The following is a 26,922-nucleotide window of genomic DNA, read 5'->3' as shown; positions in this document are numbered from 1 at the left end:
ACCCTCGGACACTTTCTGGCCCGGCTGCCTTCGCAGGTCCTGGCGGCTTGCATTCAGGCGAACATACCTGTGACCTATGGAATTGGCAGCCAGGGGGAGACAGCGCACTGGCTGTCAATTCATAGGTCAGAGCCTTGTGCACTCGGTCTTGTCAGTGAGCCGGCAGCCCGCCACCCTGGGCCATCCTGGCCTGAGACATCACCGGGGAGGCCCCTGAGGGCTTGCTGGACGGCAGCTGCTGCTCCTCCTCCGTGGGTACCCGCTGCCGCCCCGGATAACAGCAGCCCCACTGGAAACAGTGGCACTTCCACATGGAGTTGCTGTTACAGGGGGCAGGAGCCAATGAGAAGCTGCTTTCTGTTTGCAGGAGCCAATGAGAAGTTGAGTTCTATTCGCAGGAAGCAATAGGAAGCTGGGTTCTGCTCTCCTGGTGGAGGGGATCCTGGGAGAAGCCCATACCGTCCACTCCATGCCGCTGGATCCTCTTGGCCCCAGGTCCATGATCTTTATCGAAACCCTTATCATCAGGGCCCACACCTGGTACCCCGTGGGGGTGCCAACCCTCCTTTCTGGGCGAAGTCCAGGTTCAACCCCAAAGCTGCCTCATAAAGCTGGGAGTGGCTTGGATTTACAACTCTTGGCTAGCCTTTGCCCACAGTGACAGCCCCCGCCCTCTGTCCCCAAGCTCTTTTGTTTCCTTGTTACTTTTCCAACTAGAGCTGGGCCGCTGAAGCCTCCACCTTATGCCCTTTGGCCACCTTTTCCATGGTGGCTATGGGGGCATCTGTGGCTCTCCAGGGCCCTCAAAATGTCCATTTCCCTGAGGATGGCCTGGTGTGGGGAGCTGGGGACGCAGCAGGGAGGACAGGACGGGGTCGGGAGGTGAGGCTCAGGGGCTGGAAGAGAAACAAAAAATGAGAAAAAGGTCAGAGAAGACAGTAAACAGAGATGGAGAAGAGGTGAGGGGGAGGGGAAGAGGCAGAGTAGCACACTTGCCTAGCACACAAAAGGCCCTGGAAAAAACAAAACAAAAAGATCCCAGTACCCAGGGCTCCCGCTTATAATCTTAGCTGCTCAGAAGGCTGAGATCTGAGGATCACGGCTCAAAGCCAGGTGGGGCAGGAAACGTACATGAGACTCTTATCTCCAATTAACCAGCAAAAAGCCAGAACAGAACTGTGGCTCCAGTGGTGGAGTGCTAGTCTTGAGCACAAATGCTAAGGGACAGCACCCAGGTCCTGGGTTCAAGTTTCAGTATCGTGCGTACACGTGTGTATGAGCGTGCGCGCACGCACGCGCGCGCGCACACACACACACACGCACGCACACACACACACGCGCACGCGCGCGCACACACACACACACACACACACACGGAACCTCAGCAGCCTGAGACAGCGAGGCCTGAGAGCTAAGTCACCTAGAACAAGTATCTTAACTTCTCTGATCTGCTGCCAGTTCCTCCATACAAGCTAGAGCTGGTAAAGCATCCTGCATTCTGACCTAGACTAGGGGGAAGCTGCTTTCCACACAGGCTCTGGGAGCCCTTCTCTGGAACCTTCACCCCCTTCTACACAAACTCTGGGACTGAGAAGCTTCAATGATAGGTATGGGCGCTGTCCCTGCCCACACCCTGTTGTGGACTTAGGCCACGTTTCCCTGTCTGAGAGGATGAGCCTGCAAATGAAGACACCAGAGCTGGCGACCAACCAGCACTGTAGAACCCACAGCCCCCCCCCCTCCCCTGGCGGCCTAGGCCAGCCTGGCCTCTGGCTTGGAGGAGGGGGGTGTCCAGCAGCCCTGGCCTGCCAGACACAGCCCCTGACTGGGAATCCTAGCTCTAGGACAATGGGCAGCTGAGGAGAGGCTGCAGGCCACTCATCCCAGGGTAGAAAGCCAAGTACAGAAAAGGGGTTAGGCCCACTGGGAAGTGGTGCAGTGGCTCAAGTGGTAGAGCGCTCGCCTTGAGCTGAAGAGCTGAGGGACAGCGCCCAGGCCCAGAGTTCAAGCCCCATGACAGACCAAAAAATAAAGTGCCTGGGCTGGGGAGAAATCGGGGTTTGGGGAAGCCTCTTACCTGGGTGCCTGGTTGTCCCCTTGGGTCAGGAAGTGGGGATGCCCTAGACCCAGGGCTTTTTAAACCGCTGGCCCAGCCCCTGGTGGCTGTTAATGATTAGCCCACAGCCATCAATACTAATCACAAGTGCAGTTCGAAGGGCAGGAAAGCTGGACTGTGCCCGGGCAGGGCAGGGCAGGTGGGGCAGCTCCCGGAAGCCCAGGGCAGGGCCCCTGCTGGCGGGTGTCAAACCCATGCACAGCCCTGTCTCTTAAGGGCCTTCCCCCTTTCCTCTTGAGCCTCTTGCTCTGCAGCCAGGGCCCAGGAGCCCTGGTGTCCAGACCCCCTACCAGGGGCCACAGACGAGTGGAGGAATCTTTGCTAAGTTCAGACCTGTGTAGGGACTGCAGAGACCTTAGGGTTGACCCCTGACCTTAGTCTTAGAGAGATGGGAAGGGAAACGGGAGTGGCTTCTTCCTGATTTATGGAGAATGAGGGACACAGGGCAGGGGTGATGACTCTCAGACCCTCTCAGCCTCAGCACAAAGGCCCCCAAACCTCCTAGGGATGCTGAGACCAGTTTCAAGAGGCCAGCCTTCAAGAGTGCCCTCAGGCAGCCATCAGAACCTGACCCCTTGGGCACCAGGGCACAGCCTCAGGCCACACATCAGGTCTGAGCTGCCCAGACGCACCGCTCGGCTTTGACCTGGGCCCAGGGTAAGGCTGGATCCTGCGACCTGGGGGATAAAGCCAGGAAATATGGCTGTGAGGACTCCTAGGGCCATCCCTCCCTCTCGGGAGGCTCAGGCGGCCCCTCCCGGCCTCATTCAGTTGCCAACTCAGAAGTAGGGCCAGGGTGACAGGCTCTGGGGAGGGTGGACTAGGTGATGCCTGGGGAGGAGCCTGCTCCAGGCAGTGGGCTGGTGGAATGTGGCACCCCCTGGTGGTGATGGGGAGGAACTGAATGCAGAGGTTAGGGCACAGGAGCACAGAGGCCTGGGAGAGGAAGGGCTGGCGGTGGGCAAGTTTATTCCACTTCATGCAGACACTGACCCACGGCTCAATGCTCAAGGAGCTTAAAAATACACTGACCCACGCGGGTGTCTGACCCCCACCTTCCAAGGGGACACGGAGAGACACTTGGCTGAGCGGGGTCGGAGGCGAGGGTCCCAAAGCCTCTGTCCTGGAACAAGGCAGCAGTGTGGGCCCAGGTGGCGGGGAGGGGGGTCATGTCCTTGCTCCCCAGAGGAAAAGTGCACAGACAGGGCCATGGCCCCAAGGCAGGCAGGCAGGCCCCACTCTCACAGCGGATTGGCAATAGGCAGGGTGGGCAGGCGGCCAACCCCTGGAGGGCGCAGGCTGGGCCCAGCTGTGGGTGCCACGCAGCTCTTGGGTGACTGTGGGCCCGAGGGGGTGGGGGTGGCAGTGCCCCACGGAGTCCAGAGTGCCCCTGCTCAGTCCTGGGCCTCCTCGGAGCGCCACTTGAGGGCATGGTCCTTGTGAGCGTCGGGCAAGATCTGGTTGCGGATGCCCCCGAGGACATTGGACGTGGCCTCTGAGGCCACAATGATTGGCTTCACCACCGTTGGGGGCAGCTGGCGGATCACGCCCCCCACGGCGCCCGTCAGCCCCTTCTGCTCGTGGCCACGTGCTGCCACATCACAGATGGTCTGAGCTGTATCCAGGATGCCCTGTGGAGGTCAGAGGTCAGTGCTGGGGCCTGAGCCAGGGGAGGGTGGGGTTTCTGGGAGCAGGGCTGGGGGCCTCCTCACCTCTCGAACTGTGTCATAGGCCTTGGCCACGCCCTCCCGCAGGTCAGCGGGCTGCTGGCCTTTGCGCAGCCTCTGTGCTGAGCGCTTGTCCTGTAGGGAGCGGGAGATGGGTGCTGCCGGGGACAGGATGTCGTATACCGTCTCAGCGGTGGCCTGAGGACACATGGGAGAGTTGAGTGATGGAAGGCTGGCTTCCCTTAGCCCTACCTACACTGGGCCTTAAGCTGTGCTATCTGGGGACTCCTGCTAGGCCTCATCTCCCTGCCTCCCTCCCCAGCTAAGGGCACCTCAAGTCCTTGAGGGGACTTCCTAGTATCTCCTCCAACCCAAGCCCTTCTTCCTGGAGGCGCATGCCTCTAAGGCCAGCCTTGGGAAGGCAGAGGCAGGAGGGTCTTGAGTTTGAGTTCAGCCTGGTCTACATAGAGATCCTGCCTGCCCCCACCCCCACCCCCCGAAATAAAATAAAAACAAAGAACTAGGTGCAGGTGGCTTACACCTGTAATCCGAGCTACTTAGGAAACTGAGAACTGAGGATTATGGTTTAAGGCCAGCTCAAGCGGAAAAGTCCATGAGACTTTCTTTTCTAATTGGTTGATTGGAAGTTGGAAGCAGAGTTGCTAGCCTTGAGTGAAGAAGTTCGGACATTGGGGGGAGGGGGGAGGCTGGGAAGGGATGTGAAGGGTAAACCAAAGGAGGAGGCTGCAATGCTTGGTAATAAATGTACGCATTATCCTGCCCATGTAATTGTAACCCCTCTGTACAGTATGTTCACAAATAAAAAATAAATAAATAAATTAAAAAAAAAAAAGAAGTTCGGACAGCCAGACACTGGTGGCTCGTGCCTGTAATCCTAGCTACTGAGGAGGCTAAGACGTGAGGATTGTGGTTTGAAGCCAGTCTGCAGGAAAGTTTGTGAAACTGTTATCTCTAATTAACCACCAAAAAGTCAGAAGTAGAGCTGTGGCTCAAGTGGTAGAGCTCCCTCCTTGAGTGAAAAAAACCCAAAGGATAGATGGCACTCAGGTCCTGAGTTCAAGCCCAGTACTGACACAAATCAACCAAGCAATAAGTAAGCAACTAAGTAAATAAATAAAAATAGCAAAAAAAAAAGTAAAAACAAATCCTTTTCAAGTAGGTAGGCTTCTATGCCTGTGCCTTGCCACCGGCCGGCTGCCTGCTGCCCTACCCTCTTCTTGCCTGCCTCCCCTTCTAGCTGGGCAGGAGCAGGGCGGGGGGCGGGGGGGGGCCCTGTGGGCTGTCAGGAAGCCTTGCTGAGCCCAGCCTTCTTTCGAGTCTGCAGCACGGATTGCAGGGTTTCAGCCCCCCCCCCCCCCCCCCCCCCCCCCCCCCCCCCCCCCCCCCCCCTTCCCCCCCCCGCCCCTGTCCCACACAGGAGCACAGAGCCCGCCCTCACCTGGATGGCCTGGACCAGCCGGTTGCTCAGTTCCAGGGCAGCAGAGGCTGTGGAGGAGCCGAAGGAAGCGGCCCCGCGCTGCAGTCCCCGTATGAGGCGCCCGTCCTTCCGGTACTGCTCAATGGGCAGCCACAGCAGGTCTCGGAACCCTTGGACTGGGGGACAGGGCGATCAGAGAGGCCTGAAGCTGCCTGGCCTCCTGCCAGCCAGCCTGAGGACCCCTCCTCCTTTCTCAATGGCAGTCTCTAAGCTGCCTGAGAGTAAAAGCAGTTTCAAGAGACCTCACACCCAAGCCAGTTAACCTGCCTATCTACTACTCAGGAAGCTGAAATCTGAGGATCAAAGTTCAAAGCCAGTCCAGGCAGGAAAGTCTGATGTTCTTATTTCTGATTAACTGCCAAATTGCCCAAAGTGGAGATGTGGTTTAAGTGGTAGAGCACCAGTCTTGGGCAGAAAACATTAAGGGGCAGTGCTCAGGCTCTGAGTTCAAGCCACACCAGTAGCATAACAACAAAAACAAAAGAGGGTCAATGCCAGGTACCAGTTGCTCACACTTGTAATCCTAGCAACTCAGGAGGCTGAGATCTGAGATCATGGCTCACAGCCAGCCCAGGCAAGAAAGTCTGTGAGACTCTTATCTCCAATAAACCACCTGAAAACCGGAAGTGGCGCTGTGGCTCAAGCGGTAGCGCGCTCACCTTGAGGTGAAGAGTTCAGGGATAGCGCCCACCCAGGCCCAGAGTTCAAGTCCCACAATGGAAGAGAGAGAGAGAGAACACAGACACTCACAGAGCTGAACAACCGAGTGCATGGGGCCCACACCCCCCAGCAGGCCGGGAAGCTGGTTCTTGCGGATATCCTGCAGCCATTCGTTGAGGGCATAGCCCAGCACCTTGTCCACCCCCAGAAGCCTAGAAGGAAGAGGTGCGAAGGGTGAGGGGCAGGGGGAGAGACACCAGGGCACCAGGAGAGCTGTGCATCTGCAAGGGGAGCCCTGCGGGCACCCCAACCTCCCTCTGGTTCCATCCGGCTGTGTGGAACCATGGCTCGACCCACTTTAGGGAGAAACTGAGGTCCTGAGGAGTGACAACTTAGTCAAGGCTACACAGAATGGAGTAGAGAAAGACTGGGAGCCCAGAGAGAAGGACTGGGGTGCTAGGGGCTCACCCGTGGCGGCAGCAGAGCCGCTTGAGCTTCAGCTCCGAACAGTTGAGCTGGGCCAAGCCAATGAGGAGCCCGGCAAAAGTGCCCTGCAGGGGAACAGAGGAGGGGTTAGCGGGAGGGGACCCTGGCATGGGTGTGACAGCGACATCTGAGCAGAGCTGGGGCCCACGGAGCTGAGTCTCCACCGCACCAGGCCTGCTGGCCCTGCTCACCACCTGGTCCATGGTGACGTGCTTGCCGTGGTAATCCAGACAGATGGGCACCTCGGATGTGAAGCGGAACTCCCTGGGCGTGGACAGAGGGGGGCCTGTGGTCACTGCCATGTCCTCTGTAGTCTGGCCCACCACCCACCCCTGGCCCATGACCCTACCGGAAGTAGATGGGCTGCTGTTCTGCAGAGGAGCTGCGGCTGCCGCCTGAGGCCTCCTGGGAGCCGCTCATCTCCTCCGGCTGCCCGTCCTGGGGGCTGCCAGGCCGGCCTCGAGTCTCAGAGCGAGCTGGGGACGGAAGGTTGGACCAGAGGTGAGACAGGGACTCTGGGTGCCTGGCTGTCCTGGGAAGGGGCCCTGGACTTCCCCTCTCCCCTCTCCCAGCCCAAACTCTCACCCTCAGAGGGCTCTCCTGGGAATATGGGGTTGATACCAGCCACCAGGCTGGTAAAGAAGTCCTTGAGGAAGAAGAGGGCATCCTGTGGGGCAAAGTTTAGGGAGCACGTCAGACCCAGGAGTCCGGGGATGGAGGGGATCACACTGGGCCCTGCCCTGGCTTGCCCTGGCTCACCTGGTCCACGTTGAGCCGCAGAGGCATCAGGGAGACCCGGAGACAGCACTCAGGCCCGCCTGGGCTGGTGGTGGGGGCCACGTGCAGGGCTTTGATGGTGAGCTGTGGACAGACGGCAAGCCCAGATGCATGCTGGGTCCCCTAATGCTGCCCCGCCCACCCGGCTCCCTCAGCTGTGCCCGTCCAGGGAACTGCCCGCATCCTGCATCCTGCGCACCATGTTGGAGTGTGTGCGGCGGGGCAGCCGCTCGCTCGTGTGCAAGTGCAGGAACTTGTTGATCTGGGAGGAGGCCAGCCGGTCTCGAATCTCCAGCTCCTGTACAATGAGCACCTGGCGGGACAGCGGCCGCTCCTCCAGCTCCTGGCTAGGGGCCCTGTCTGTGTCGGTGCCCATGTCTGTGTCTGGCTCTGGCTCCGGCTCCGGCTCTGGCTCTGGCTCCGGCTCCTCGGGATACACTTCATGCTGGAAACTCACCTGAGGACAGAGGCAGGGTCTAGCTCACGCCCCTTCCTCTCCCAGCCCCATACATGGCTGCTACCTTGCCAGCTCTGTGTGGCGGTCCCACACATCATGTGGCTTTGAGTGCCACACAATCACACTGAACTCCAATCATCTCACCTGAGTGGCACCAGCCCGCTCTGCCATCTGAGCACCAGTGTTGGTCCTGAGGCTTGAACTCAGGTCTAGGGGCTGTCCCTGAGCTTTGTGGCTCAAGGTGAGCACTCTAGCTCCACTTCCAACATTTAGATGGTTAATTAGAGATAAGAGTCTCATGAGCTTTTCTTGCCGGGCTGGCTTTGAACTGTGAAGATCCTCAGATCTCAGCCTCCTGAATAGCTAGGATTACAGGTGTGAGCCCCTGGCGCCCAGCCTGGGTCACTCGCAAGTGGGAGCGCCCTGCAATTTCTCTGGTAGAATGCTCTGCTTCGCACACTAGGCCTAGACAAACCTTTGGGCTCTTCTTATGCCATTTGGTCCCTCCGGAATCTGTCACCATCCCACAGCAACACTGTCACTGGCCTGTGCTGACTGCCGAGGTCTCTCTTCCAAAACCCCAGAGGCTCTCACCTCATTCTGGTAAGAATCAAACTATCCAGGCTCCATAGATGTCCATGCCCTGGCCCCATCTCCTCCCCAGCCCTGGCTTTGGCCTCCTCCGGGCCTGGTGGCTGCTCTCTCTCCTGTGTGTGCTCAGATCTTTGCTCAAGAGGCCCTCCTGCTCCTCCACCCTTTGGTTCTGCCCTGATCATCCACCATGGGCCACGGCCACGTCACGACCACCTTCCTCAGGCTTTGCCTGGCAAAGGGCGTTTCCCTTTGAAGGGGGTTTTTGTGTTGTGTTGTGCTGGTACTGGGCCTCACACTCTCACTTGGCTTTTTCACTCAAGGCTGGTGCTCAACCAGTAGAGCCACAGCTCCACTACTGGTTTTTCTGTTGGGTAATTGGGAGACAGGTCCCAGGGACCTTTCTGCCTGGGCTGGCTTTGAACCTGAATCCTGAGTCACGAGGATCACAAGCATGAGCCCTGGCGCCTGGCTAGGGCAGGGCTCATCTGCTCTGATTGCTGCCACAGGCCGTGGGTGCCCTGGTAGCTGTGATGCCACACTGACCTTGCTGAGCTGGATCTCCATGAGAACCTGGTGCTGACGCCCACTGCCACCTTGCGTGCGCCACGAGTTCTGAGGCCGGTTGGGGCCAGAGCAGCGGGAAGGAGAACTCCTGGGGCCTGCGAGGCCAACTCTTGCTCTGGAGAGAGGAATGGGGGACAAGCTGACCCAAAGGAAGCCTCTGGCCTCCACCCACCCCAGCACAGGGGTGTTAGCTGGAGGCAGGGCAAGGAAGGAGAAACTCGGGTAGGAGGAAGGGTTGGGCATCCAGGTTACCATCAGCTTCACCAGAGCTGGGCTAAGCCACAACCCCAGTCCTGCCGGCCGCCACCGGCATGCCCCTCCCCCTCACCTATGGCTGGGGTAGGGGCCAAAGTCTCGGCCCCCGTAGAGATGCCAGATGAGAGAAACCTCACGTAGCACCACTCGGCTGCTGGGCACCGGGAAATGAGCAGGTGCCCGCAGCAGGTCTGTGCTGCCCAGGGGCCGAGAGAAGTATCCGTCCTGCAGGACGATGGGGCCTGGATGCAGCTGCGTCACCACGGGTTCTCCATCCCGGGGCTGTGGGGAACAGACATGAGAAGCAGCCCCCAACGCCAGTGTCCCCGCCACGCTCTGCCACCCCTACACCTCCCTATCTTCTTTCTTGACTCTGTGTATCTGTATGTATGCTGGTCCTGGGGCTTGAACTCAAGGCGTGGACACTGTCCCTGAGTTTTTTTGCTTGAGGCTAGCAATCTACCATTTGAGCTATAGCTCCACTTCTGGCTTTTTTTTTTTCTTTTTTGTCAGTCGTGGGGCCAGAACTCAGCCTGGGAGCTGTCCCTCAGCTCTTCAGCTCAAGGCTAGTGCTCTACCACTTGAGCCACAGCACCACTTCCGGCATTTTTTGCTTATGTGGTGCTAAGGAATTGAATCCACGGCCTTATGCATGCAAGGCAAGCATTCTACCACTGAGCCACCTGCCCAGCCCCCACTTCTGGCTCTTTGATAGTTAATGGGAGATACAAGTGTCATGGGTGCTGGCGCCGGTGGCTCATGCCTGTAATCCTAGCTACTCAAGAGGCTGAAATCTGAGGATCACAGTTCAAAGCTAACCCAGGCAGGAAAGTCTGTGAGACTTTTATTTCCAATTAACCACCAGAAAACTGGAAATGACACTGTGGCTCAAAGTGGTAGAGCACTAGCCTGGAACTGAAGAGCTCAGGGACAGCGCCCAGGCCCAGAGTTCAAGCTCCATACCACCACTACCAGCACCAACAAAAAGTTGTTCCTGCCCATGTTGGCTTCAAACTGTGATTCTTGGATCCCAGCCTCCTGAGTATCTAGAATTATAGACATAAACCAGTGGTGCCTGGCTTCTTGCTTCTGTGTGTGTGTGTGTGTTTGTATGCCAGTGATGTGACTTGAACTCAGGGCCTCAAAGCTGGAACTCTATCACAGTTCCACTTTAAGCTTTTTGCTGGTTAACTGGAAATGAGTCTCGTGGACTTTTTGTCTGGACCGGCTTTGAATTTTTTTTTTTTTTGTCGGTCATGAGGCTTGAACTCTGGGCCTGGGCGCTGTCCCTCAGCTCTTCAGCTCAAGGCTAGCACTCTACCACTTGAGCCACAGCGCCATTTCCAGCTTTTTTTTTTTTTCTGCTTATGTGGTGCAGAGGAATCAAACCCAGGGCTTCATGCATGCAAGGCAAGCTTTCTACCACTGAGCCACCTTCCCAGCCCATGGGCTTTGAATCTTGACCTTCAGATCTAAGTCTCCTACTAGCTAGGATTTAGGCATGGGCTAGCAGCACCTGGCTTTCTTCCCTATTTCTTTTTCTTTTTCTCTGTGTGTTGTGTGTGTGTGTGCTGGTCCTGGGGCTTAAACTCAGGGCCTGGGTGCTGTCCCTGAGCTTCTTTACTTTTTTTTTTTGTCAAGTTGTGGGGCTTGAAACTCTGGGTCTGGGCACTGTCCCTCAGCTCTTCAGCTCAAGGCAAGCACTCTACCACTTGAGCCACAGCATCACTTCCAGTTTTCTGGTAGTTTATTGGAGAGAAGAGTCTAGATTGGCTTTGAACTGTGATCTTATATCTCAGCTTCCTAAGTAGCTAGGGTTATAAGTGTGAGCCACTGTGCCCAGCTTTTTCTTCCCTATTTCTGACCCAAAAAATGCTCCTCATAGATTACCATTCCCAGAGTGGTCGATCTGGGAGGGGCTCACTCCTGTCCCTGAGACTATGGTGTGTTTGGATTTTCTACTGGCTCTTACAGGCATACCCTCCTACTCTTCATTCTTTTTCCATCCCCTGAGATGTCCCAGTCTCTCTGCCCAGCCTAGAACCGAGGCTGCCTCCTGCCTACTTCTCTGATCTGGAGCTCTAGGAGGACTGAGTAAACGCCTGAGCATCCTGGACCCCTAGCCTAGACAGCTGTCTGCTGGGCAGAGAGCACCCCGTGCCAGACCCTCCCGCACACACGCACCGGAATGCCCAGGCCAGGGGCATCGAGGATGCAGAACTCATCACTGTCCATGGTGTCTCCATCTCCCTCCTCCTCCTTCTCGTGGGCCTTACCCTCAGGGAACGACCCTAAGGTGCCAGCAGGGCCCCTGGGAGGGGGTGAAGGAGCCCGAGCCGCACTCCGTTCACCGGGGAACAGGTAGACGGAAATGGGTGAGTCTTGAGGAAGAAGGGGGTCACCTATGGGAGAGAGAAGCCAGTGTGGGAGATGCTGGAACGGGTGCCTGCCTGAGTCCGCCGTGGCTGGAGTGCCCCCCACCCCACCTGAGGGCTGGGCCAGCTCCCGCAGGCTGCGTTCAGTGTCCAGGAGGGCATCGGTCAGGTCCCGCTGGTTGATGAGGGCTGTCTCCACTGGGGGGCATGAAGGCAGGGTGGCTGGGCTCTCGGAGAGCTGGTCCAGGCAGGGGAGGCGTGGTGAGTGAAGGCCTAGAAGGAGGGGTGGCCCCAGGGTAACCCCCCCAACCCAGACCCTGAAGGCTATATGGTGGAGGGGCCTGGCCGAGCAAGGGTAGCCTGTGTGGCCAGGCCTCACCTGTACCTTCTGGCCGGCGATCTCCGTGGGGCTAGGGGGTCGGGGTGGGGGGTGCAGGTCACCGGAGCTCGTGACATACTGGAGCAGATTAGCCAGCAGGGCGCAGGAGTCGGCGCAGCTGTGCACATGGACCACGTTGTTGGAACAGCGCAACTCAAACAGCGGCTGGCTCTGTGGGAGAACAGTGGGGTATCAGAGGGGGCCCCCACTGCCCACCAGGCCCCCTGCAGGATGTCACAGTTTGTTCCTGCTACAGAGAGAGCTAGGCAGGTTTTCCTTCAGTGTGGTACCCCACTTAACAGATGGGCAAACTGAGCCTGAGATAGATATCGCGGGGTCTCTGGGCACAGATGGCTCATGTCTATAATCCTAGCTACCCAGATGTCTGAGATCTGAACATTTTTGGCTTGAGGTCTAGGGCAAACAAATGCAAGCAACTCATCTTCAATTAACTAGCAAAAAGCTGGGAGTGGAGGTATGGCCCCAGTGGCAGAGCACTAGCCTTGAGGACACACACACACACACACACACCCCTAGACTTATACATGAAGTTTCTTCTGCCCCTCCTTCTTGGCCCCATAAGGTGGGGGCGTTATCTCACTATACAGAGAACCAGGCCGCTCCCCCCCCCCAGCAAGGCTCGCTTCCACCCTGCCCGCAGCTGCCCCCTGGTGGCTGGACTGAAACACATCCTGCCCATCCATCCAGCTATCCAGTGAACAGCAAGGGACAGCTCCGGTCCTGGCTCTTGGGGGGTGGGGGGAGGCACTCTGCCCCTGGTGACAGCCACACACACCAGTTTGCCCTCGGTGCTGCCCTTCCAGGTTTTGATCACGAGTTCCAGGAGGTCGATGTCAAGGACGCAGACATAATCTGAGGCAGAAGGTAGAAGCTTGTTCTTATGGCCTCCTACAGTGCAGCCCCTGCCCACCACCACTGGGTGCAGCCTACTCCAAGTATGGGGGGCAGTGGAGAACTAGCCAACAGCTACATGGGGGACACTGGTTACTCTGGGGTTGAGGACTCGGGGCCCGCCCTGCTCACCTCGCCGCAGATCCAGGCTCTCCACCTCACACTTGTCCGACAGGTACAAGGCAGAGTCATCGAGGATGAACCTGGTGGGGATCAGGGCTGAGAAGGGCCCAGAAGCCACTGCAGGCGGCTGCTCCACGGCGGCCGGGCAGAGGCCCCAGCCACCAAGAAGCTGCTGGGAAGGCTCTCATGGGAGAACAGAGTGGCCCGGGGTTCTAAGGGCTCCAGCCAGACAGCAGTCCCTCGCCTTACCAGGCAGCACTTGGAGAGCTCAGAGAACTTCCAGTTCTTTCAGGCTCTCATTTGGTCCTCCCACTGCATGGGGGCATCCCTCCCCTCTCTATCATTTGTTTTCCTCACTTTTCCTTTCCATCTGTCATTTTTCTTTTCCTCCAACCTCTAGCCTCAGCTCTCAGCCTCCTGGCCTCCTGAGAAGCTAGGATTACAGGCGTGAGCCACCATTTGTGTTACTGGGGATTGAACTCTGGGCCCCTACATTGAGCCCCTCCCTTCATCCTGGTGTGTGTGTTGGTATTGAGACATTCTTGGTCTTTTTTCATCCAAGGCTGATGCCCTACCACTGGAGTCATGTTTCCAGTTCCAGCTTTGTGTGTGTGTGTGTGGGGGGGGGGGTTATGGGGCTTGAAGTCTGAGCCCAGGCACTGTCCCTCAGCTCTTCAGCTTAAGGCTAGTGCTCTGCCACTTGAGCCATAGTGCCACTTCCGGTTTTCTGGTGCTTAATTGGAGATGAGTCTCAGACTTTCCTGCTCCTGCTGGCTTTGAACCATGATCCTCAGATCTTAACCACCTGAATAGCTAGGATTACAGGTTTGAGTCACCAATGCCCAGCTATTTCCTGGTCTTTTTTTCCCCCCTGGTACTGGGATTTGAACTCAGGACCCTAGACTTCTTAGGCAGGTGCTCTACCACTTGAGCTGCTCCCCTAGGAGCTCTCAATATTTTTAAAGAAAAGTCTTCCCTTTATGCCTAGGATGATCAGTTGGCAATCCTCCTATTTATACTTCTGGTATAGCTGGGATGACAGCTGTACACTACCACACCTCACTTTTTATTGGTTGAGATGGACTCTTGCAAACTTTTCTGTCATGGCTGGCCTTAAACAAACAGCAATCCTCTCAATCTCAGCATCCCGACAGCTAGGATTAAAGGCACGCATCACTGTGCTAGCTTATAACATATTATTTTCACTAAGCAATATATTGTGGCATTTTCTTTCTTTTGTGCGTGAGTATGTGTGTGGTGTGTGTGTCATTCCAGGGCTTGAACTTAAGGCTGGGCTGTGTCCCTCAGCTTTTTTTTGCTCAAGGTTAGCACTCTACCACTTGAGCCCTGGATCCACTTCTGGCTTTTTGTGAAATTTGTTTAATCACTTCATCCCAATAAAAAAAATTAAAACAACAAAGGAGTCTCACAGACTTTCCTTGCCCAGGCTGGCTTCAAACTACAATCCTCAGAGCTCAACCTCTCCTGAGTAGCTAGGATTACAGGCATGAGCTACCAGTGCTCTCTAGAGATGAGATTACCAAGTCAGAGAGCATTAAGGTTCTCAGGCTCTGATTTGAGGGGCCCAGCAACCCCCTCCAGGAAAGTGGAAACAAGTTAGGTTCCTAAGGACTCATGTGACAGGCCACAGCCTGGCTTGGAGGGGAGGGGGCCATAGTGAAAGGGTCTGGGTGTGTGGGAGTGGAAGGGAAGATCCCAAATACCTGAGCAGGAAGGTCGACGTGTCCATGACGATATTGCTGGAGAGGGTGAAGGTCTCAGTGGTAGCGAGGACGCGCACGGGGAGGTACAGGGGCCTGGGAGTGTGTGTGGGAGTCACATTTAGGCTGGGGCAGGCTCCCTGTGCCCGAGGCCTGCCCCTGCCTGCCACCCCGCCTGGGTACCTGTAATCCACAGCACAGGAGAACAGGTGTGTGTGCAGGACAGTGATGACGGTTGGGGGCAGGTAGCCCAGCACGGGGTCATCCAGCACGTCTAAGAACTCCAACAGCTTGGGTGGCAGGAAAGGTGGGAGGAGATGGTGAGGAAAGATGGACGCCTCCCTCCTCGAATCCTCTCCTGACCCCGCCCTTGTCTGCCATCCCACCTGTCACCCATCAGCTGTCCCTCATGGCCTAGCCCACAAGCCCATGCGCCTCAACCCCAGCCATGCCGGCCCTGCCCAACCCAGGAGGCCACTATGACTGGGTCACCTCTGCTCACCTGGGAGTACCAGCTCTGTTCAGGCAAGGCCATGTAGTGGCGCAGGGTGGCTTTATAAAGCCGCAGCGTCACCAGGAACTCCTGGGGAGGGAGGTGCAGTCAGGAGGGTGGAGATCCCAGGGCCCGGCAGACAGGAAGAAGGGAGCCAGCTGGGCACGAGCAGGAAGCAGTACCTTGATGTTCTTGTGGGGATCTAGGTGGATGCGCACAGCGGCGGACAGCATGGGGAGGCTCTGGCCTTGGCCCTGCCCCTTACGGCCTGAGGATCCCCGCTCAGTCAGCCCTTCCTCCGATGGGTAGATGGTGGGCGCCAGGTGGGCCGGAGGGGCAAAGCTGGGCAGTTCCAAGTGACTGGGCAACAGGGCATCGCCCACAGCCGCTGGGGAAGGATCTCATGAGCTGTCTGTGCCCTGCACTGGCCCCTCTTGCCAGCTCTCTCCCTCCGACCCCTCCACCCCACCCCAGGCCCGCCAGCCTGAGGCCTAGATTTACAGGGCACCCAGTGCCCAGCTCTCACACCTCGGTGATACAGTGTTGCCTTTTCAGCTTCCACACAGAAGTAACCGAACCCTGGCTGGCCACGGTACTGGGAGACGTTGAAGATGGTGCCATGGTCCACATCCAGTACCAGCTCCCCATGCCGCCCCTCCTGTCGCTTCCCATCTTCATCCTGCAGAGTGCACCCCCATCACTGCTGTGCCCTGGACCACCCGTAATAGAGGCCTGGACTAGGGGACCTCCCCTGCTCCTGCCGGGCTCCATGACAGGGCTGTGGGACTGTCTCTCCCAAAAGACCGGCCTCGCCCTGACAGCCTGAGACCAAATGGTGCCTTTTCTGCCCTCTCCCTCGGGGCTTTATGAAGAGGAGGGGCTGGTGAGTGGATGTAGGGAGGCGATGGGGCCGGTGGCTGGCAAGGGTGAGTCAGAGGGTGGCCATGGGGCGGGCTGGTTACCCATGCCTTCTACTCCACATTTCTGACCTATAGCTGCTTACGTCTGTCTCGCTCCCCCAACCAAGGAGTTAGGCTCAGCTGCCCACGACTGGCTCACCTTAGCCTCACAGAAGGCTGTGATCCGACCCTTCAGTACTTTCACCATGGTAGAGAAGGTGCTCTGTGAGTGATGTCTTGGGGGATCAGGGGCAGGAGGTTGAGGGACACTCGATGCGCCTACTGAGAAGAACTTGACATCTTCTTCATCAGAGTCTGAATCTGGGGTGAGATCAAGGTGGTGGGGTGAGCAGCGGACCTGTAGGGCTGGCCCAGTCCTGCCCACACCTAGAATCCTCCCTCTGGCCCAATCAGTGCCTCTCATACCCAGCTTGAAGGCGGACTTGCACATTTTGAAGTTGTCATGCCAGAAGCCAGAGGAGCCTGGAAAGCCTGAGGGGTGAGTGGCAGGGCCAGGGCTGGGAAACAGGTCTGCGGGTTCCCACATGAGCAGGTCATTGTTGATCCTGACGTGGGAGGATGGGTAGCAGAGGTGAGTAAGGACAATGCCCGGCCGGCCCCATGCCCGGCCCTGCCTGGCATGTCCCCACCTGTTGTAGATGCTTTCGTAGACCTCTTTGCTGGGCAGGAAGACATGCGCACTGGGCAGGAGTACTTCCAGGCTACAGCGGGAGAGTGCTAGCGTCCGGCTCTGGAATGTCCTCATCTCCTCAGGATCTCCAGGGATCACCATCTGGATGGGGGTGGGGATGGGGGGGAGAATGAACCTCAGTAGGAAAGCCAAGACATGCTAAGGCAGACATGGCTCTAGAATCTGTGTCCTGACCTTTGATTACCCCTTTCCTTCCCTTCCTTCTTCTCTCTGCTCATCCATCCATCCATCCATCCATCCATCCACCCACCTGCCTAAGCATCCATCTACCCATACTTCCAATTATCCATCCATCTACCTACTTGCCCTAATGCCCATCTATCTATTCACTTGTCCAACTACCCATCATCTATCCACCCATCCATCCATTCATTCACTTACCTACCCAAACCATCCATCTACCCACTTGCCCATCCACCCACTTGCCCATCTGTCCATCTGTCCATTTATCCATCTGTCCATCTATCCATCTGTCCATCTATCCATCTGTACATCTATCCATCCACCCACCCACCCCTTCCTCTACCTACCTAATACATCCATCCACCCTTCCACCCACCCATTCATTCTTAGAAGCCCATCTCTATTGGTGAGGGTGATGTCCATTTAGGACACAGTGCCAATAGCATGCCAGTCTTAAGAGCTGCCCAAATGTGAGCTGAGTCCTCACAACAGCCCACGTCCCTGTGCCTACGTCCTAGAGGAGGAAACCCATCTGCAGGTTAATTCTCCATCCCGTGGCAGGGCCTGCAGAGAACCTGGGCAGGCCTTCAGTGCCTTTCAGTCCTTATCAACTGCAGAAAGGTACCCTGCAAATAGCAGGTGGCTGGGTCCCTACTGTCCTGACTGGGGGCTTGCCTTCCCCAGTGTGCTCCCTCTACCTGGGGCCCGGTGGGAACTTCAGACTCCCTTTTTGGACAGAAATAACAAAAGAAAATGTGCATACCATGTTGGGTCACATCATGCCCACCCCAAGTGATCGCCAGCTTGGTCCATAGGCACACAGGTGGCTTCCACAATATCTATTGTGATGGGGTGAAGGCCCCAGGAAGCAGTGGGGCGGGGCCTTACCTCCTCCGTCTCATACATGGTCCTCTTAGAGGAGAAGGGTGAGGGCTCAGGCTCCCGTAGCTCGCATGGACTTTCCGTGGATAGCTCCAGGTCCTCACTCTTGTCCGGACCCGTCTCCCACTGTGTGTCACTGGACTGGGGGTTCAGGGTCACCACTACCCTGCCGGGCACAGGCCTGTCACTGGTCTGCAGGGCCCCTGTGGGCCCAGGCTGGTCTCCTGTCATCCCCTCCTCTCCCGCTGTCTCCCCAGGGCCTCCACTTACTGTGGCAGGAAGTACTTGCGCCCAATGTTCTTGGGGTCCACAGATTTGGCAATCCTTAGGCAAGGGATGGGTGGCTTCTCTCCATCTTCGTAGATTCCTGGGGGGATGGGAGGTGGAGTCATCACTGATACCTCTTTATTTTTGTCAGTCATGGGGCTCGAACTCAGGTTTGGGTGCTGTCCCTGAGCTTTTGCACTCAGGCTAGCACTCTACCACATTGAGCTCTAGTGCCATTCTGGTTAATTGGAGATAAAAGTCTCATGGATTTTTCCTGCTTGGAATAGTTTCAAACTGTGATCCTCAGATCTCAGCCTCCTGAATAGCTAGGGTTACAGGTGTGAGCCACTGGTGCCTGGTGCCTTTTTACTTTTCTTCCCCAGTGCTGGGGAGCATGCCGACACCCCATGGTCTGGCAGTGATCCAGTACCCCAGGATGGCAGGGGCCTGTGCCAGGGCCAGATCTACACCTTCCTGTGTTCCCAAGCCCACCTGGTGCCAGGGCCCCTTCAAGGTGTCCCCAGGGGTTTCTTACCATGCAGGTCAGAAAAGGTGAGCTCCAGACGGGTGGAGACTGGGGGGCCAGGCCCGCTGCTGAGCTCTGACCGGAACTGGGGCTCACTCAGTTCCAGTCGCAGCTGCTCTGTCCGCACAGCCCGGCCTGCCCAGGGGTCCCGCTCAGGCCTCAGATCAGCAATAGGGAAGCGCAGCCGCAGGGTGGCCCGGGGTGCAGAAAGCCGAAACACTGTCTGTTGCTCTGAAGCCCACGGGGGCTCTGTCTGTGGAAGGGTGAGGATCAGAGATGCCAGGGCCCCTGCCACCGTGGTAGGGCCAGAGGGCTGGTGTTCCACTACCCCAGGCCCAGCAGGACATTTTTACCAGCAGACCAGCGGGTGGCTTGTGGGGTGCAGTGGCCAAGTGCAGCAGGGCAGCAAACCGGTCCAGGGCCCCCAGTTCCACGTCTGCCTGGAATTCCTCCAGGTCCAGGACCACTTCTGAATGGCAGTGGCAGGCAACAGAGCGCCGGGCCCGGCTCTACGTAGAATAAAGATGTTGGGGGTCACTGAGGGCCATGGGGTAGACAGAGGCAGGGTAGGAAAGGGTTTCCTCAAGCAAAAACAAATCTGAACCCCCTCAGAGGTGGGAGAAGAGCATGGGGAGGGCACCCAGGAGGGACCAAGGCAGACTTTCTACACTGCCAGCTGAAGCCAGTTTAGTTAAGAAGTCACTGAATGCTGGAGACTGGTGACTCATGCCTGTAATCCTAGCTACTCAAGAGGCTGAAATCTGAGGATCTTGGTTTAAAGCAGGCCAAGCACAAACAGACCAGTCAGAGACTGTCATCTCCAATTAACCAGCCAAAAGCTAGAAGTAGAGGTGTGGCTCAAGTGGTAGAGCACCAGCCTTGAGTGAAACAGCTGAGCAAGAGCATGAAGCTGAGTTCAAGCTCCAATGCACGTACACACGTGTGTGCGTGCACACACACACACACACATCACAGAACACTTGCCCCTTCCAGCGTCAAAGGCCTAGCAGGCCACTCTCTGAGCCAGGGAAGGAGAACCAGGCCTCTAGAACGGCTTGGTCAGAGTGTACAAGTTCACACCCGAAGGCTCTAAAATAGCCTGGTGTGGTCCAGCTGGAGCATAGGGTGAACAGCAGAGAAGACAGTGAAGAGGCCAGATTGGGGTCAACACACCATGAGAAGAAAACCAATAGCCTCACAGTTCGGCTTCTGGGGGCGGGGGAGGTCAGCTACCTTTGGCAGCCGGCGCAGGGTCTGTGTATGGCGTAGGTGCCCACAGGGCCGAACTGAGGCCTGGGTACTCAGGTTACTGGGGAAACTCAGGATCTAGGACGAAGCAGTGGAGGTAAGCAGGGCTAGGCTGGCTCCATGCTCCCCTTGCCCCCAGGCCCTACCTCAGCCCCTACCTCTGTGTACTCGGGTTCTGAAGAGCCCTTGGGCCACAGGCACTCTAGGACCTCCAGCTGCCCGAAGTGCAATTCTGTGGTGGTCGTCCGCCAGCCCCGGCTGCTTGCCCACAGTTCCCAGGACAGCTGGACAGCTGTGCCCGTGAGCCTGTGGGTAAGGAGGTGGGTGTCAGAGGTGGCGTATGGGGGCCCTGGCGGTCTCTGCAGGCCTCGGCCTCAGGCTGGGCTTGTACCGGACATGGCTGCAGGGGCAAGCCTTCTGGAAGCGTGGCCGAAGGTGCTGGAAGTCTCGCGAGCCAAAAGGCCCATCCTTGGTGGCATCAAACTCAGTAAAAAAGTGGGTAGTGAGGTCAGGTGGTCCAGAAGCTGGGGCAGATGTCTGGAGCAAAGTCAGGGTCACGCCACCCAAGGTCATCTTCAGCAGCGAGTCAGGGCGCATGGTGCCCGGAACAGGAGTTGGGGCTGTCTTGCCTGAGGGAACAGAGGCTTCACCAAAGGCTCCTGGGAGCTCGGAGGACCATAGGTGGGGTGACAGTTGGCCATGGGGCTGGGGGGTCAGGGAAACGATAGCTAAGCTGGACTGTGGGGGAGTAAATCTATCTCATTGTGTGGCTCTGGAAAGGGACTTACTTGGGCAGAGGCAACATCAAATATCTCCTGGCTCAATTTAACCCCCTGAAGGTTCTAGAAGGCCTCATCAGTGTAAAACATAGACTAGCACCTGACCCACAATAAACTCAAGTATTGCCTAAAACATAATTTGTTGATAGAAAGAGAAACAGAGTCTCAGAGAATTTAAATAAGGTGGGTGCTGGAGGCTCACGCCTGTAATCCTATCTACTTAGAAGGCTGAGATCTGAGAATCACGTTGGAAGTCCCTGAGACTTTTATCTCCAATTAGTAATCAATTAAATCAGAAGTAGAGCTGTGGCTTAAGTGGTAAAGTGTCCACCTTGAGCAAAAAAGCTCAGGGACAACACATCAGCTCTGAGTTCAAGCCCCAGGACTGGTGAAAAAGAAGAAGAAATTAAGGAAGGAAGGAAGAAAGGAAAAGGGAAGAAAGGAAGAATGAGGGAAAGAACAGAAAGATTTTTTTTATCAGTCGTGGGGCCTGAACTCTGGGCCTGGGTGCTGTCCCTCAGCTCTTCAGCTCAAGGCGAGCGCTCTACCACAGTGCCACTTTCGGCTTTTTTTTTGTTTATGTGGTGCTGAGGAATTGAACCCAGGGCCTCATGCATGTGAGGCAAGTACTCTACCACTGAGCCACCTTCCCAGCCCCCAAAAGAAGTACTTGGTCAAGAGCACTGACTCTAAAAGCTGTGTCCTGCCCATCACCTAACCAGTTATCACCCATCGCCAGGGCCTCCAGCACAGCACATATCTGATGTGAAGGCCTCTTAGCCCTCCTTTCCCCATCCAGGGAGCCGGACTCACCAGCTGGGTGGGTTGGGGCAGAGAGTCGGTGGGAGGCCATGTTGCTGTGCACGGAGGAATTTAGGTCTACGTCAGAGAGGGAGAGCTCAGAGACCGCTGAGGCCACGCTGCTCGTGAGGCCAGCCATGGAGAAGAAGAGGTCTAGGTGAGGGGGAAGGCGAGAGGCGTTAGGAGACAGAGGGGCTTGGCCCCTGGGATCTTGCACTCGTGCAAGCTGCCACTCCAATCAGTGTCGGCCCTGCACCCACCAGGACTGTCCAGGTTGAGGAGGGGGTTGGTCACAGGGTCTGGGCTGAGGGGCTCGGCCACAGCGCCTGCCTGTAGCTGCTGGTTCAGATCCTGTTCAATCAGCCACAGGTCTTCAGCACCTAGTGGGCGACTCTTGTTCAGCTTGTCAGCAAGGCCTTCTGGGGCTGTAAGGGAAGAGGTTTCAGTCCAGCCTGGTTGCCAGCCCTAACCATTCACCCGCTGGTTGTCTTAAAGCCTCACCTGTGAGACTGATGGCGCTGAGCAGGTCCTGGAGCTGCTGGAGCCTCTGTGGGGTCAGGAGCAGGTGCAGGGAGCCCAGCTGCCCCGCCACCTCCAGCTGGGGGGTGAAGGGCGGCCATGTTTGTCACTCAGTCCCTTTGAGAGCTGCTACCCGCCCCCTCCCCCTGATGCAATCAGCAGGCTAAACTCTATTTGTTACCAAGTAGTTGCACGAACCTGCTCACAACTAGACCTCTCTGAGCCTCAGTTTCTCTAATTCAAAGCAGGTCATAATTTCCCTTCTTTTCCTTTCTCTCTCTTTTTTCTCGGTTGTGGGGCCTGAACTCTGGGCCTGGGCACTGTCTCTCAGCTCTTCAGCTCAAGGCTAGTGTTCTACCACTTGAGCCACAGCACCACTTCTGGCTTTTTCTGCTTATATGGTGCTGAGGAATCAAACCCAGGGCCTCACGCACGCGAGGCAAGCACTCTACCACTGAGCCACCTTCCCAGCCTGTCTTTCTTTCTTTCTCTTTCTATGCTGGTCCTGAGGCTTGAATTCAGGGCCTGAGCACTCTCCTTTAGCTTTTTGGATCAAGGCTGATGCTCTACCACTTGAGCCACAGCTCCACTTATACTCTTTGCTGGCTAACTGGAGATCAGAGTCTCACAGATTTTCCTCCCCAGGCTGGCTTCAAACCAAGAGCCTCAGATCTTAGCTTCTTGGGCTGGGAATGTGGCTTAGTGGTAGAGTGCTTGCCTTGCATGCATGAAACCCTGGGTTCAATTCTTCAGTACCACATAAGGAGAAAAAGCCGGAGTGGCTCTGTGGCTCAAGGGGTAGAGTACTAGCCTTGAGCAAAAGAAGCTCAGAGACAGTACCCAGGCCCTGAGTTCAAGCCCTGGGACTGACAAAACAAACAAATAAATAAAGATCTTAGCTTCTTGAGGAGTTAGGAATACACGCCTGAGCAACCAATACCTGGCTATAATTTCCCTCCTTGACATCATTGGAGATGGGCCACACTTGCTCATCCTGGGTGCCTGGTGACCTACCTTAGGTCCTGGAAAAGCCTCATTCTGCTTCAGCTTCACTATCAGCTCCATGTACCCTGAACAGCTGCCAATCTGCAAGGGAGGCTCTGGTGGCTCTGCCTGAGAGGTGGAGAGCTGAGAAGTTAGGAGAGGGTTTGTGGGGTCAGAGGGGCTTTGGGATCTTGAGGGTGTGGAAGGCAGTCAGCCTACCTGTGAGGGGAGCTCTTCGAAGTACAGGCGGACCCCCGCCAACTGCAGCAGCTTGTGTAGGAAGGCTGGTGGCTGGTGCACGTCCACCGGAGGTGCCTGGCCTGGGTCTCGCACAGACTCGTCACAGTACTCCAGTCTGGGGAGTGGAGGGTCAGCCCTTGTTCTGGCCACCCCACGCCTGGCGCCCTTTCTCCTCACAGTGTTGTGTTCTAGGGGTATGGGGTTGGGGAGCCCAGCCTGCAAAGCTGCCCACCCTATCCGCAACACCCTGGACCACCATGTCCAATTAGGATGCTCAGCTAGTCCCTCTGACCCTCAGAGTCTAACCTGGTTTCTGGGACCCATGCTACGCAGAACACTTGGGTCCAGGATGCCAGTGCATGCTCCCACCTCGGCCCTTTTCCCCAACCCCACTACCATCAGGCCCACCTGCTTCATTCACCTTGTGGCTTCTCAGGAGACGGGCTTAGGAGTGAAGGGTGAGAGGGGAAGAGGCAGGGCCAATAAGCAGTTCTCACACCCTTGAATCCCAGCCTATCTGTACCTCTGCACGTGGATCTCCATGGCCACGCCATGCTCCCCATCACCCGGAGAGTGCTCTATCCTCACCACACTGTCCAGAAAGGTCACCTTGATCCTCCGCAGCACTGGTGTGTGTGGGGAGGGAGAGTGTCTCAGGTCAGCTGGGGCAGCCAGAGGGAAGGCAATTTCCCCTCTGAACAGCAAGGGGTAAGTTGCTGTCTGAGGCCCCTGTCCTGTGAGCTATGGAGGAGCTGGCTTACCTGTCTCAATAGTCTGGGCAAACATTTCCAGCCCCTCTAGGGGCTGTGGAGGCTCTGAGGGCTCGGGAAGCCCATTCCGAAGACACTCCTGAGCCAGCTGCAGGCTTGTGGTCATGCAGGAAGCCCAGCTCTGCGAGTCAGCAGCCCCTGGCCCTGTGGAGAGGAAGGAGTCTCAGGGTAAGCAGGCTGACAGCTCCTGGGTTCCTAGGCTCAGTCCTACCACTTGCCTGCTCCTGGCCTTGTCATGCCTTACCTGGGCTTTGGCGGGGCTGCAGGGTGAGCTGGAGGCCCGACACATGCACCGTGCAGTGGTCAGTGAGCAGCGCAGCCCAGGGCACAGCTACCTCGATGGAGCCCACGAAGCCTTCCACCAGCTCCAGTGGTGAATCCATCGACTCCAGCACCTCGTTCACAGACTGAAGTGAGAAAGGGACATATCAGCTCATGGAACCTCGAATCCAGCTGGCTTCTTCAACCTGCACAGCCATTTGGCCTTGGAGAGGGTCGCTAGTTTTTCCGTCCTTCTGCAGGCTATAGGACCCTACTTTGGTTCATGCTGTTCCCTAGCCCTTCACCCCATCAACCAAAGGTACTCAACACTGAAGCCAGCTCCAATATTTCCCACTCCATTCAGTTAAAAAAAAATACTTTTGCTGGGTGCTAGTGGCTTACGCCTGTAATCCTAGCTACTCAGGAGGCTGAGATCAGAGGATCATGGTTCAAAGCCAGCCTGGGAAGGAAAGTCCATGAGACTTTTTTTTTTTTGGTCGGTTGTGGGGCTTGAACTCTGGGTTTGGGCACTATCCCTCAGCTCTTCAGCTCAAGGGGAGCACTATACCGCTAGAGCCACAGGGCCACTTGCAGTTTTCTAGTGGTTTATTGGAGATAAGAGTTTCACAGACTTTCCTGCCTTTCCTGACTAGGCTGGCTTTGAACTGTGATCCTCAGATCTCAGCCTCCTCAGTTGCTAGGATTATAGGCGTGAGCCATCCAGGAGACTCTTATCTCCAATTAACTACCAGAAAACTGGAAGTGGTATAATGGCTCAAGTGTAAAGAGCTTGCCTTGAGCTGAAGAGCTGAGGGACAGCACCCAGGCCCAGAGTTCAAGCCCCACGACCGAAAAACAAAACAAAACAAAAAACCATAAACTTTTACCAGACAACTGACATTGAGACTGCATGGCCTCATCAGACCAGAATGAAACCAGAGGTGAGGGGGTGCCAGGGAGAGAGGGGGTCTGGGAACACCGAGGTGGGGGAAGGGCTGAAGAATGGTGAGGAAGCAGCCAGGCAGAGATGGATGGCCATGTGTTCCAGGCGTGGGAACAACAGGTGCACCAGCCTGGCAATCCATGCTCACCCAGGGCCAGCACAGAGTTCAAGGGGAGAACTGTCCAGGAGAGGGGCTGACTTGAATCCAGATGGATCCTTAAATCTAAGATAGTAGTGTGGCTGTTCCTCTGAACACAAGACTGAGCCCCAATAAAAGTGCTGTACCCTGCCAGCCTTCTCCCAGTGACCTCCAGTCTACGTGCTACCAGTGAGGTTCTCGGTGAACACTTTTTGGATGCATGAATGTTAAATAAGTGCAGTACAAACAGAGCTAACAACTGAGATTGAGGCCCATGGCTGAGACCCAGGGGACACTAGTCTAGGTACCCCATGTTCTACCAGGGCTAAGACTGGGACCAGGCCTTTTCCCCATCCCACCTGGAGTCTGATTTGGGGACCTTGAGCTGAGAAAAAGGGTTGGTTCGCAAAGTGCCTGAATTTTGCTAGGGGCCAGGTTGAAAACCAGCCTAGAGGGAAGTCTCTGTCTTCAAAAGAAGTTAGGGCATAAGACCTGGAAGTATTTTCTGGAGCTGAATGTAAATGGCTTCCTAATTGGGCCCTCACAGACCACAGGCTACTGGGAAATTCTACCTACTCTCAATCCACATTTTTTCCCAAGGCCTGTTCCAGTCCAAAGGGCCAGAACTCTAACACCAGCCAGAAAAGAAACCTCTACTCCCATGCCCACTTGCAGCTCTGGAACTGGAGAGGTGGCCCAATACCAGTGCTAGGCTGAGGCCTCTAATCGAGGGCTCCTTGGTTACTCTAAATTAGGTGAGCTGTGATTCAGGGAACCTGACCCACCAGCCCCCAGCCTCACACTTCTCCAGAACAAGATCCACTCGAGCTTCCTAACACCAGCCAGGGGCCAGACCTCCCCACCTTCCTCAAGGGCTGCCCTAAAGGTAGGGATGCTGGATTCCAAGTCCCGCCCTAAACATCTGCATAGGCTGCTCAACTCCACCTCCAAAAGCAGGAAGTAGACGGCGGCAAGTCGCACGAGGTGTTGATCAACAGGGTCTGACGCTTTTGTTGACATCTGCCTCCGGAGGAGAACCCCACCCACCAGGCTCAGGGTCTCGGGGTCTGGAGGTCGGGGCTCATTTTCCACAGGTGCCATGAGCAAGGCTCGGTACCCCTAGCAGCCATCCCTCCGCAACTACCCCTCCCCAACTCTGTCACTGCCAATAGGTCCTCTAATTCCTCTTCACCCAGCTCAACTCAGTCCTCAAACTCGATGAGATCCTGCTGGCATTCTCCAGACGAGAGACATCTCACCTTCTCAGCCTGTTTCTCCCAGCTTCAGGATCTGATAAGGAACCAAGGCGACCTCGCTGGTGCCCGGAGAGGGCCCGACTCCCCGGCCTCTCTTCGCCCAGTGCCCGGCCCTCCAGCCTGACCCCTCCACCGGGCACTGCCTTCCCGCCCACGGCACCTTCCTGAGCTCGGGCACCGCTCCTCACCCAGTTCTCCAGGTGGATATCCCGCAGGGCAACGCTGCCCTTGTACAGATCCAGGCTGAGTTGGTCCAGGCTCAGATGTTCTTGGAAGAAGTGACCCAAGTAGTGGTGTAGCAAGTAGCGGCAGACCCGTTCTTTCACACAGTTCGACCATGGCCACAGCCATCGTGACATCTCGGGGAACGCCGGGACCCGGCTGCCTCCGCTTACCGCCTGCCGGCGATCCCTGTCCGGCTGCGCTGTTCACTAGA

General features: G+C 56.6%; 1 protein-coding gene across 3 annotated transcripts; it reads right to left on the bottom strand.

Annotated features, from left to right (window-relative positions):
• Positions 1-3,065: 3,065 nt before the first annotated feature.
• Atg2a (autophagy related 2A) lies at positions 3,066-26,922 on the bottom strand. 3 transcript variants are annotated; one of them, XM_013021181.1, is made up of 41 exons: positions 26,675-26,922; positions 24,132-24,294; positions 23,879-24,031; positions 23,641-23,743; positions 23,097-23,232; positions 22,908-23,006; positions 21,876-21,972; positions 21,635-21,799; positions 21,387-21,527; positions 20,186-20,423; positions 19,953-20,100; positions 19,780-19,872; positions 18,900-19,055; positions 18,556-18,799; positions 18,024-18,120; positions 17,760-17,919; positions 16,627-16,769; positions 16,403-16,542; positions 16,137-16,297; positions 15,606-15,756; positions 15,260-15,465; positions 15,087-15,167; positions 14,768-14,874; positions 14,588-14,680; positions 12,873-12,943; positions 12,625-12,701; positions 11,829-11,999; positions 11,561-11,687; positions 11,259-11,476; positions 9,148-9,356; positions 8,799-8,934; positions 7,404-7,661; positions 7,187-7,288; positions 7,013-7,094; positions 6,777-6,903; positions 6,619-6,691; positions 6,410-6,492; positions 6,032-6,153; positions 5,243-5,397; positions 3,829-3,981; positions 3,066-3,747 (listed from the first exon to the last, which is right to left on the bottom strand). In XM_013021181.1, exons 1-41 carry the CDS (start codon positions 26,843-26,845, stop codon positions 3,511-3,513), a joined length of 5,847 nt encoding a protein of 1,948 aa, XP_012876635.1. In that variant the 5' UTR covers positions 26,846-26,922; the 3' UTR covers positions 3,066-3,510. The 3 variants fall into 3 exon arrangements, with proteins under 3 accessions (XP_012876635.1, XP_012876636.1, XP_012876637.1); XM_013021182.1 differs by having other exon boundaries at positions 6,622-6,691; XM_013021183.1 differs by having other exon boundaries at positions 11,835-11,999.

Source organism: Dipodomys ordii, unplaced genomic scaffold, assembly GCF_000151885.1.
Source record: "Dipodomys ordii isolate 6190 unplaced genomic scaffold, Dord_2.0 Scaffold54, whole genome shotgun sequence".
In the NCBI taxonomy this organism is placed as follows: domain Eukaryota; kingdom Metazoa; phylum Chordata; class Mammalia; order Rodentia; family Heteromyidae; genus Dipodomys; species Dipodomys ordii.
This window is presented reverse-complemented; position numbering and strand designations above follow the sequence as displayed.